The sequence below is a fragment of the Nicotiana tabacum genome, chromosome 22 (assembly GCF_000715075.1).
Source record: "Nicotiana tabacum cultivar K326 chromosome 22, ASM71507v2, whole genome shotgun sequence".
Lineage (NCBI taxonomy): Eukaryota > Viridiplantae > Streptophyta > Magnoliopsida > Solanales > Solanaceae > Nicotiana > Nicotiana tabacum.
In genome coordinates this window covers 30,824,965-30,836,500 of record NC_134101.1, presented here as the reverse complement: position 1 = coordinate 30,836,500, position 11,536 = coordinate 30,824,965, and the positions used below count along the sequence as shown (strand labels likewise).

At 36.5% G+C, this 11,536-nt stretch overlaps 2 protein-coding genes across 2 annotated transcripts; both read left to right on the top strand.

Moving 5' to 3' along the window:
• Positions 1–2,333: 2,333 nt before the first annotated feature.
• LOC107802000 (FACT complex subunit SPT16-like) lies at positions 2,334–7,912 on the top strand. The gene is made up of 3 exons (XM_016625435.2): positions 2,334–2,670; positions 3,290–6,490; positions 7,776–7,912. The coding sequence occupies exons 2-3, from the start codon at positions 3,312–3,314 to the stop codon at positions 7,777–7,779; spliced, it is 3,183 nt and encodes a 1,060-aa protein (XP_016480921.2). The 5' UTR covers positions 2,334–2,670; positions 3,290–3,311; the 3' UTR covers positions 7,780–7,912.
• On the top strand, positions 7,799–10,665 carry LOC107801996 (immune-associated nucleotide-binding protein 1-like). The gene is made up of 5 exons (XM_016625429.1): positions 7,799–8,024; positions 8,876–9,127; positions 9,586–9,893; positions 10,115–10,279; positions 10,444–10,665. The coding sequence occupies exons 1-5, from the start codon at positions 7,799–7,801 to the stop codon at positions 10,663–10,665; spliced, it is 1,173 nt and encodes a 390-aa protein (XP_016480915.1).
• The last annotated feature ends 871 nt before the right edge of the window (positions 10,666–11,536 follow it).

Below are 11,536 nucleotides of genomic sequence, written 5' to 3'. Positions count from 1 at the left end.
CGTCGTCGTCGCTCACTCGGCTCGGCTTCGGCTTCGGATTTGGTCAAAGATCGATTGATTGATTAATCTTTTTGGACAAAATTTCTTTCAATTATTTAATTAATTAATTTAATTAATTAACAAAAATTCAATCCAGATTAACCCAGGATCCGCGACGCGACCCGGTCTGGTCCGTTTTCTTTCCCGGATTATTTTAAATCCGTTTTCTGTTTTCCCGCATTATTTCTGTTGAAATATTCCCACTTATTCCAACAGTTATGGCTGTTTCTGAAAAGTTGCAAACCTTTTCAGAAACAGTGCCAAATAGTCTATAAATATGCCTTGAATCCCAGAATATTTACTTACTAAATTTTATGATTATCTCCTTCTTTTTCTTCCGCACAACATTTTTTCAGTGTGTTTTAAGACCATTGAGTGGTTCGAAGTTCACCCGCTTTTTTGGTACCAATACACTGGTGAGTTGAATCGTTCTATCCTGGGAGGATAATATTCCAGCACCCCGGGTACTTGAGGGGAGTAATTTTCTTAAAGACACACTATGCATTCAGTGAGCTCGATTTATTCCGATATTATTTTTCAAAATTTATTTCGTTAAACTGGTTCTACTAACTTTCTGTTTCTGTTTCTATTTCAGAAAATTTAATGTTTTTATTGTTTATTACAACAATACAGATTGAGTAACAAAAATAAGTTTACTGTAACCGAAATAAAAAACTAAAAAGAAAAAAGAAAAAAGAAAAAAAATCATCTACATGAAAGGATTGTTTTAACTTCTTATAGAGGTTCACGCGACGATCATTATCCTCATTTATCTAAGACCGCGAGCTATCAAATACTTTGGTTTCAAGACTGAATCGAGACAGTGAAAACATAGATGTAACACAATTTTTCTTCTTATTATTTATACATGGTACATACGTAACGCGCTTACACTAAAACTAGTAAACCTAAATATGTTATTATGAAGCTTCAAAGTATAAACGTACAAAGCCAAATCATTTTATCATTTTTTCAAAATGAATTGTTTGTTTTATTTTTATTTTATAACTTAAATATATTTTTGAATAACGGTTATGTAATTCTTAAAAGGATATGAGGTACACATGCGACACATATACTTTAAAATTAGTGAGTAAAATAATATAAATATAACTGTTAGTGTGTAGATTTTCTTCAATGTATCGAGCATTTTCTAAGTTAATTGGCGATATGTCACATTTGACCGGAAAATAATCTGATTCGGGCCGCGTTCTGTCAAATATGCCGGTTTCAAAAGAATAATTTTTAGAGTTATAAGAATTATTTACATGAAAAATTTAGTTCGAGTGCTGGTATAAGATGTCGAAGTGGATTTATTGGAATGCTCTTGTGTTGAGTCAGGTTTGAAGCTTTTGGAAAAGACTTGAGCTAAATTGAGGAGCAAAAATTGAGAATGAAAAGAATTATATATTTTAAAGCGATAATTCTTAAAACTGATGAGTGTGATCAAACAATTAGACAATAAATTGTCAAAGATAAATGCAAGGACCCAATAATTTAAAGAAATTTTGAGATTTAAAATAAAAGCTTATGGTGAATTTATTGATAAAACTTATGTCAAATTTTGTGAAAGCTATTTTTTTTCATTATTTGAAAATGCAAAGTAACGCAAAACGGAAAAATTTAAATAATGTTTCGATATTTGATATTAGTGATATTGGTTTGGCCTCAATATTTAAGATAATGATAAATTATTTAACAACGTATAAGAACATTTCAAGTGAAATAGTGATTTTCACGTACAAAAATAAATTTCAACTTTAATTTTTAACTTCAAATACTTTTGTTCTAATTGCAACAAAAAATGTCCAAATACCTAAATTTTTTACGTTTATGTTTTATTGTGTTAAAAAGAAGGGTTAAGGTTCCCCTAATCCTAGTATAAGGAACCGTTTTAACTATTTATGTCACATAAAATATGCCGATAATTGTTTCATATTTTTTCAGAAAAGAGCATTTGCGGATTTTGGAGGGAACTAGAGTACACTTTTTGAACGCCTTCGTTAGTAAAAGAAAGACATTCCTAGACAGCTAAAAGTACCTTATTACCCTTCTAATCTAGATTAGTCTTCTCATTTAGTGTTGTGAAATTACGTTAAGACCCCTGTTAAGATTTCATCCAACCTTTGATTTTCCCTGATGTGAGTGATTGTTTCGTCAGACTAAAATATCATGAAGGACGAAACTGCCACTTAAGTTGAAATGTTGGTGGCATTTATGTAATTCCATGAAACTACAAACCTTATTTAATATAGTTACCCAAATAAAAATAATGAAGTTTCTAGACTCACCGAATTTCAAATAAATCATTCGCTCTGTTATTTTTTCTCCCTCCATATAACCAGAGCTTCTCTTTTCTTCTCTCGTTCGGCCTGTCTTCCCTTCGCATTTGCCTTTCGTTCTTCGATTTGTGAACCCTCTTTTCGTTCTTTGCTTTACTTTCCTGCTATTCATTTGATTTTTTTCTCAATAATTCAGTATTTTTCCTGCTTATTTATTGTTAAAGAGTATCTGAAACCCTCAACCGACTTCTTGCGCCGCCGCAAACAACTTATATTTTACCTAATTTATCGGAATTTAGCCCTAATCGGCGGATTCTCGGATCCAAAGTTTACAGGCTAACTTAAATTTGTGAGTTTTTTCTTTCCCTCTGTTTCTACAATTTGTACATTTTTTATTGTATTCTTTCGACTTCCGAAACCTAATTTGGAGTTGGAACCGAAGTGTATGATTCGATGGTACTCTTTTTGGGGTTTCTGTTTTTCTTCGAGGAGTGTTTTAAATTTTTAGATATTTTAAGTTTGGTTTGAAGGCTGTTGTGTTATTCTTAGCTTTCTTGAAACCCTAATTTTGTTGCACCTTAGGTATATTTGATGGAAATGTGCTTACTAAGTTTTGTGTCATGTTTTTAATTTGGGTGTTTGCACAGTTATATGGAAAAGCCCTAATTTTTTTCCGGACCATAAATTTTTGCAGTGAAGGTGTTAACCATTCGAAGTCATTTCCCTTTTCTTAGGTTTCTTTTTGAAAAGACATACTTGCTCTTTTATTTATTTTGATAATGATGATATGAGTTGAGCTAAATGAAAGGAATGCGGATTCATATCGCCGATCCCAACTTGTTTGGGACTTAGGCATAGTTGTTGTTGTTGTTGTTGTTGTTGTTGTTATTATTATTGTTGTTGTATGGTATGTTGCCTCTTCGTTGTTTACTAACTTGCATGTGATTGTCTTTTCTTGTCTACATTAGTGAAGGAATTATTGACGCAGCCATGGTTGAAGAGAGAAATGGAAATGGACCACCTTCAAATGGGAGTGTGGCAGGTGGAAATGCTTATACAATTGACTTGAATACTTTCAGTAGCCGACTGAAGGCCCTATATTCACACTGGCGCGAACATAAAGATGACTTTTGGGGTTCTTCTGATGTACTTGCTATAGCTACACCGCCACCTTCGGAGGACTTGAGATACTTGAAATCCTCAGCTGTCAATATTTGGTTGCTAGGGTATGAGTTCCCCGAGACAATTATGGTTTTTGGAGACAAGGAGATACATTTTTTGTGTAGCCAGAAGAAGGCATCGTTGCTCAATGTTGTGAAATCCGCTGCTAAAGAGGCTGTGAATGTGGAGGTTGTCATGCATGTGAAGGGGAAAAGTGAAGATGGGACTGCTCAAATGGAAAATGTGCTCCGGGCTATCCGTATGCAGTCAAAGTCAGATGGTCGTGATACCTCAGTCATTGGATATATTGCAAAAGAGGCGCCTGAAGGAAAACTCTTGGAGATATGGACCGATAAGATGAGAAATTCAAGCCTTTCTCTTAGTGATATCACAAATGGGCTGGCTAACCTCTTTGCCGTGAAGGACCAGAGTGAGATAATAAACGTGAAGAAAGCTGCATATTTGACTGCTTCTGCAATGAAGAACTATGTTGTTCCAAAGCTTGAGAAAATTATTGATGAGGAGAAGAAAGTTACTCATTCCTTATTAATGGATGACACAGAAAAGGCTATTCTGGAACCTACTAAAATCAAGGTGAAGCTGAAAGCTGAGAATGTTGACATATGTTACCCTCCAATCTTCCAGAGTGGTGGGAATTTCGATCTTAGACCTAGTGCTACAAGCAATGATGACCATTTGTACTATGATTCTGCCAGTGTGATCGTATGTGCAGTTGGATCGCGGTACAACAGCTACTGTTCAAATGTTGCCAGATCATTTCTTATTGATTCAACTTCGAAGCAGACCAAGGCTTATGAGGTTCTTCTTAAAGCTCATGAGGCAGCAATTGGTGCATTGAAGGCGGGAAACAAGCTTAGTGCCGTGTATCAAGCAGCTCTTGAAGTAGTTGAGAGGGATGCTCCTGAATTGATTAACAACCTAACAAAATCTGCTGGGACTGGGATTGGTCTCGAGTTCCGGGAGTCGGGGCTGATCCTTAATGTTAAGAATGAGAAGGTGCTGAGAGAGGGAATGGTTTTCAATGTGTCACTAGGTTTCCAGAATTTGCAAACTGAGACCAGCAAAGAAAAGAGTAGGAATTTTTCACTTTTGTTAGCAGATACAATTATTGTCACAAACGATGGCCGTGAGGTGGTTACTCAGCTGAGCTCCAAAGCCTTGAAGGATGTAGCCTATTCATTCAATGAAGAGGAGGAAGAGGAGGAGGAGGTTAAAGTGAAAACTGAGTCAAATAGGAAAGAGGCACTATATTCAAAGGCAACACTTAGATCAAACAACCAAGAAGAGCTCCGGAGGCAGCACCAGGCAGAACTTGCCCGTCAGAAGAATGAAGAAACTGCGCGTCGTCTTGCTGGTGGAGGGGCTTTATCTGGGAATAATAGGAGTGCTGCTAGGACCTCAACTGACCTTGTTGCCTATAAGAGCATTAATGACCTACCACCTCCTAGGGAGATGATTATTCAGGTTGACCAGAAGAATGAAGCCATTCTTCTACCGATATATGGTACTATGGTTCCTTTCCATGTGGCTACTGTTAAGACTGTGTCGAGCCAGCAGGATACCAACCGCAACTGCTACATCCGTATCATTTTCAATGTTCCTGGTGCCCCTTTTACACCTGTTGATGCAAATGCTTTGAAGAATCAGGGTGCCATTTACCTGAAGGAAGTTTCTTTTCGTTCTAAGGATCCAAGGCATATAAGTGAAGTAGTTCAGCTGATTAAAACTCTAAGACGGAATGTTATGGCCAGGGAGTCTGAGAGAGCCGAAAGGGCAACTTTGGTGACTCAGGAAAAACTTGTACTTGCGGGGAATAAATTCAAGCCAGTTAGGCTGTCCGACTTATGGATTCGCCCCTCTTTTGGTGGTCGTGCAAGAAAGCTTCCGGGTACATTGGAAGCTCATGTCAATGGTTTCCGGTACTCAACCTCAAGACCAGATGAGCGTGTTGACATCATGTTTGGCAACATCAAGCATGTGTTTTTTCAGCCAGCAGAGAAGGAAATGATTACCCTTCTTCACGTTCATCTACATAACCACATAATGGTAGGAAACAAGAAAACCAAGGATGTGCAGTTCTATGTTGAGGTAATGGATGTGGTCCAAACACTTGGAGGTGGAAAGCGGTCTGCGTATGACCCAGATGAGATTGAGGAAGAACAGAGAGAAAGAGATCGGAAGAACAAAATCAACATGGACTTCCAAAATTTTGTGAACCGGGTGAATGATATGTGGAGCCAGCCCCAGTTTAAAGGACTCGACCTGGAGTTTGATCAACCTCTGAGAGAACTTGGGTTCCATGGAGTCCCCTATAAATCATCAGCATTCATTGTGCCAACCTCAAGCTGTTTGGTTGAGCTGATAGAGACCCCATTTCTTGTGATAACCTTAAGTGAAATTGAGATTGTGAACTTGGAGAGAGTTGGGTTTGGGCAGAAGAATTTTGATATGGCAATTGTCTTCAAGGACTTCAAGCGTGATGTCATGCGCATAGATTCCATCCCGACCTCTGCACTTGATGGCATCAAGGAGTGGCTTGACACAACTGACATCAAATATTATGAGAGCAAGATGAATCTGAATTGGCGTGAAGTATTGAAGACCATAACTAGTGACCCTCAAAAGTTTATAGATGAAGGTGGCTGGGAATTTTTAAATATAGATGCTTCTGACTCAGAATCTGGATATTCAGAGGAATCAGATCAAGGTTATGAACCTTCAGATGCCGAACCTGAGTCAGATTCAGATGACGATGACTCTGATAGTGAATCTCTGGTTGATTCCGAGGAAGAAGAGGAAGAAGATGATGAGGAAGACTCAGAGGATGAAAAAGGCAAAACATGGGAGGAGTTGGAGAAGGAGGCAAGCAACGCAGATAGGGAGAAGGGGAATGAATCAGATAGTGAGGACGAGAGGAGGAGAAAGAAGAACTTTGGGAAGTCACGAGCTGGTCCAAATTCTGCTGCTCCTAAGCGAACGAAGTTCAGGTAGTTGTGACGGAAGAGCGTTCCAATTTGGAGCCTTAGATTGCTGAAGCGATTTGTTTTAGAACAATTATCTAGCATATTTAGTGTAGAATCTATTTAGAATGTTGGTTTGTTTGTTCCCTTTTCTTTATTTGTTTTTGCGCTTCAAGGGGGTCGGTAGTTTAGTTTTTTCTTGTAAATTTGTAGCCTTAGTGTTTGGCAAGTACTTTAAAACTGTTTCTTCGCACTCCACTTTGGGTGCTTGGAGCACGATTTTGTCAGCTGGTCCAACATTCTGATTACGCTCATTTAGCATGTGTTGTCTGGAGGTATATGGTGGAGTGTCTGAGCAAACATCTCATCTTAATGCCAATGGCAAACTGTTCCTTTCTGGTCAAGAGTTTTTGTTTAGGTTCTAAATTGATTTCAGATGGATGGATTCTTTTTCGCCATAGTCATCTGGGGAGTAAACGCTCCTTGTGTTTCAATGAGGAAAGGCTGTTGCACTTTAGAACTGGATTAAGGCAGCTGTTAAATTTCAAGGAATCTCTTACATAATTTCACTACAATGCTGCAAGTTTGAAGTGGCTTTAAACTAGTTTTTTTGACTATCGAGCTGATGACTGATGAGCGTTAAAGTGAGAGTGCTTAATTAGTGTCGCAACCCTGTAAAAATTTAAAAGAAAATGAAATACTAACACAAAAGCACGGGTTTAAAATTTAAATGCAACCAATTTTACATTCAAGAAGGGTCTTGTTTTAAACTCAAAAAGTTATTATTCAAAAGAATTCAGAGCGCCAACATCAGCTAAAAAATTGCGACTATTAAGTGTCCCAAGGTAGAAAGATGTTCACGTAAATAGTAAGTGAATGTGTTGGATTGGAGAATGAAAAGCCACGATACTCTTTTTTCAAGAAAGGCTTATTTATTCTCATCAGTTGATCCAACTCTCTGTATTCCGAACTGCAGTCTCTTTGTCAAGGTCAGCAAAAAGTTGTTCTTTTCCTTCTTACTTTCTCTCTTTTGTTTTTTTACTCCTTGTTACTGATTATGCCCATTTCATTCTCGTGTTATACATGATTTCATGTCGACGGTCCAAATTTGTGTTTTCTATAAAATGTAGAAAATGTTATTCTTGTCATCTTTTGCTTCTGTTATTGAGACTCCATCCACGGTCCCACGAAGATCTTTACGTACTTGTTTCAATTATTTCCTTCCAATATGGTTATAATTCTACATTTCCTCTACAGAGAAGTGCTTGTGGACTCTGCTTTTTTATATAATTATTCTGATCCGACCTTGTAGGTAATTTGATTCAACAAGATAAGATGGGTGGAAATGCAATGAACAATGATCGGGAATTTACTAGAAATAATGGAGAACGGACACCACTTGTTGGTCGTACAGGTAATGGAAAAAGTGGAACGGGCAATAGTATTCTTGGAAGAACTGCATTCAGGTCAATGCATTGCTCGTCTGGTGTTACAACTACTTGTCAGCTTCAGCGGACTCAATTAGACGACGGAAACATACTGAAAGTTATTGATACCCCTGGTATATATATAGCCAAATTTCTTCTTTAACTATAATTAGCTTGATTAGCATAATAATATGTTTACAGTATCTTGTAGGAGGATATAATATTTCAGAAAGTAATTCTGAAAATAAAAATATTATGACAATATAATTTTTTGTCTAAAAATTTCTAAAGAATTCATTTGTAAATTTATGGGGATTTACTTGCAGATATTTCCCTAGGAAAATCTGTAAGAAAACTCCTTTCTTTGGTGATCTTTTACCAAAAGTTTCATTCGATTTTTGGTATTTCTTACCAAAATATCCGCAAGTAATTTACGTGCGGTTCTAAAATCCCCGGCTAATTCACATGCAGATTCAAAATTCCCTTGGGACCAAAATATCCGCAAGTAATTTACGTGCGGATCTAAAATCCCCGGCTAATTCACATGCAGATTCAAAATTCCCTTGGGATTTCTAAAATCAGCAAGTAATAATTACCTACGAAGGTTTTTCCATTGGATTTTTTTTGGAAGGAAAATCCGCAAGAAAATTGAATTACCCGCGAATTTTCTTTTATAATTTCCAGAAAAATCCCCATGTAATACGCTATATTCTTGTAGTGTTTGTACAACCACCTTGATTGTCTCTTAAAGGTTTAAGTGAATTTCTGTTTCACTTTCACATATAGTAGCCTTTAATCTATCAATTGAAAGATCTCTTTTAGAAAAGATGTATTGAGACTCCATCCACGGTCCCACGAAGATCTTTACGTACTTGTTTCAATTATTTCCTTCCAATATGGTTATAATTCTACATTTCCTCTACAGAGAAGTGCTTGTGGACTCTGCTTTTTTATATAATTATTCTGATCCGACCTTTTGCTGTAGGTTATTTGATTCAACAAGATAAGATGGGTGGAAGTGCAATGAACAATGATCCGGAAATTACTACAGATAATGGAGACCGGACACTACTTCTTGTTGGGCGTACAGGTGATGGAAAAAGTGCAACGGGCAATAGTATTCTTGGCAGAACTGCATTCAGGTCAATGCATTGCTCTTCTGGTGTTACAACTACTTGTCAGCTTCAGTGGTCTCAATTAGACGACGGAAACATGTTGAATGTGATCGATACCCCTGGTATATATGTAGCCAAATTTCTTCTTTAACTATAATTAGCATAATTATATGTTTAAAGTATCTTGTAGGAGTATATAATATTCAGTAAGAACTCTAAGAGAGTTTCATTCTATAGTCAATGATAACTCTTAAGAATTCTTCACTGCGCTTATGTCTGTGATTTGTTAACATTTTTCACCTGTCTGTAAAACAACAATTTGGTACTTGCTGCGAGAGGCATATCCAAGGGAGGAAATGATCTCCTATGTCCAGTTAGAATTTGAATAGAAAAATAATAATCCTACAAAGATCTACTGTAATTTATTTATTGATCTCCTGTCAGTTTAATTGATCCCATTGTATTCGGTATGATCTATGTACAAAATGTGCAAATGGTTATAATGTATACAAAATAGTAAGATCAAATTCTCGACTAACATATGTTTGCTGCATCTTTTTTTGTTTCGTGATCTGTTAAGTTACTGATATGGCTGACGCTGTGGAAACTGTAGGACTGTTTAATATATCCCGTGGGCCTGATTATGTTCTAAATGAACTTGTTAAATGCATCGATTTGGCCAACGATGGTGTCCATGCTGTACTTCTAGTTCTGTCCATAAGAACTCGGTTTTCAAGAGAAGAACAAGCTACTTTTCAAAGCTTTTTGGACCTCTTTGGGAGCAAAATTAGTGACTACATGATCGTGGTATTCACTGGAGGAGATGAGTTTGATGAAAATGATGAGACTTTGGATGACTACTTAGGTCTTTGCCCCGAAGCCTTACAGGTTAGATGGAGATCTTTATGCTCGGATATTTTCGTACCCTAGCTAGCTTTTGGAGTAAGCTGACAGCGCTATCTACTAATAAAATTTATTTGCATCTGCTTGTTATACAGTTTGTGTGATGGATCGATATCTAGTATAACATCTTAATCAGTTTTCCTTTTCTCTTTATGATGCTCATGCCTGTGAAGGCTGATCCTATATATTGGATTATACAATTACAGGGAACTCTCAGCATGTGTGGAGAAAGACGAGTGCTTTTTGACAATAAGACTAAGGATCCAAAAAAGGTAGCTGACCAATTGAGTAATCTTCTTTTGCATGTGAATTTTGTTGTAGAAAAGAATGGTGGAAAACCATACACAAGCGACTTGTTCAAGGATTTAAAGGTACGTATTTAACTGTTACTAATTGGTTGTATTCATCAAAATCTTGTCTAGTTGCAAATGTTGGTTGGATATCAATTGAATGTTATTCCAAGGGAATGTTGGTTGGATATCTACGAGGGAGAAACAGCTAAACAAACAGCCGCGCGTGTTAACATATTTGACAGGTTAATTCTAACCTTCTGTTGGATATTAAGCATCTTGAAGAAGAAGTGGCAAAGGAGCGTGTTGCTCGGCTTGAAGCAGAAGAAAGTGCAGAAATAGCTCAAAAGAAATTGGAATATACGAGTCGTTTGATGAGAGCTAGCTTGGAGAGACCACGTCAAATGGCGACTGAGGAACTCCAAGCATCAAATCTGAGACTACCTGGAATGTGTCTTATTTTATGATTTAGCTATCAATGCAATGTATTAGAAAGACCTCAGATTAAGTTGAGGACTTATGGTTATGTTTTGCTGTCCTTTAATTTCTACCCCTCTTCTCTAATGTGGTAGAAAATTTTATGCTTTCACAACATATCTATCCAATTTTATGCTACTGTGGGTTTGATTTTATGAGAGCTAGCTCTCATGCTGGTCTGAAGGCTTTCTAATTATAACTCATAAATGTTTTATGATTTGTTGAAGTTTTTGATAAATTGATGATTAAGGCTCATTGGGATATCATTTGAAAGTTGTGATCAAAATTTAAAGTTATTCAATGAAAATTTTAGTTATTTGATGATTTTTTCATGAGTTGGAATTCGTAGGAGACAAAATCCAAATTTTTTAATACAATATTATACATTCAACGTTATATTAAGTCATGTATAATATTATATAATGAATGTATAAATACTGTTACAAGAAAATAAATTGAAAACATGCAATGAACTCAATAAAACATTCAAAGCGCGACTATTAAGTGTCCCGAGGTAGAAACTGTTTACGTAAATCGTAAGTGAATGTCAATGGATTGGAGAATGAAAAGCCACAAAAACTCTCTTTTACCAATAAATTAAGTTGTTATTTATTCTCATCCGTTGCTCAAACTCTCTCTATTCCAAACTGCAGCCTCTTTGTCACGGTTAGCAAACTGCTGCCTCTTTGCTCAAACTCTTGTTTCTATTTGTTGGAGAAACAGTTTTTTTGTTGGAGGATTTAGCCTATTTTATTAGTGTATAAAACATGGTTTAATGTTTAAAATCTGTGCACGTTAACATACTGTTTGTTTTTGCTTCTGTTTTGGTTTTGTTTTTCGACCCCATTAAACCATGAGGTT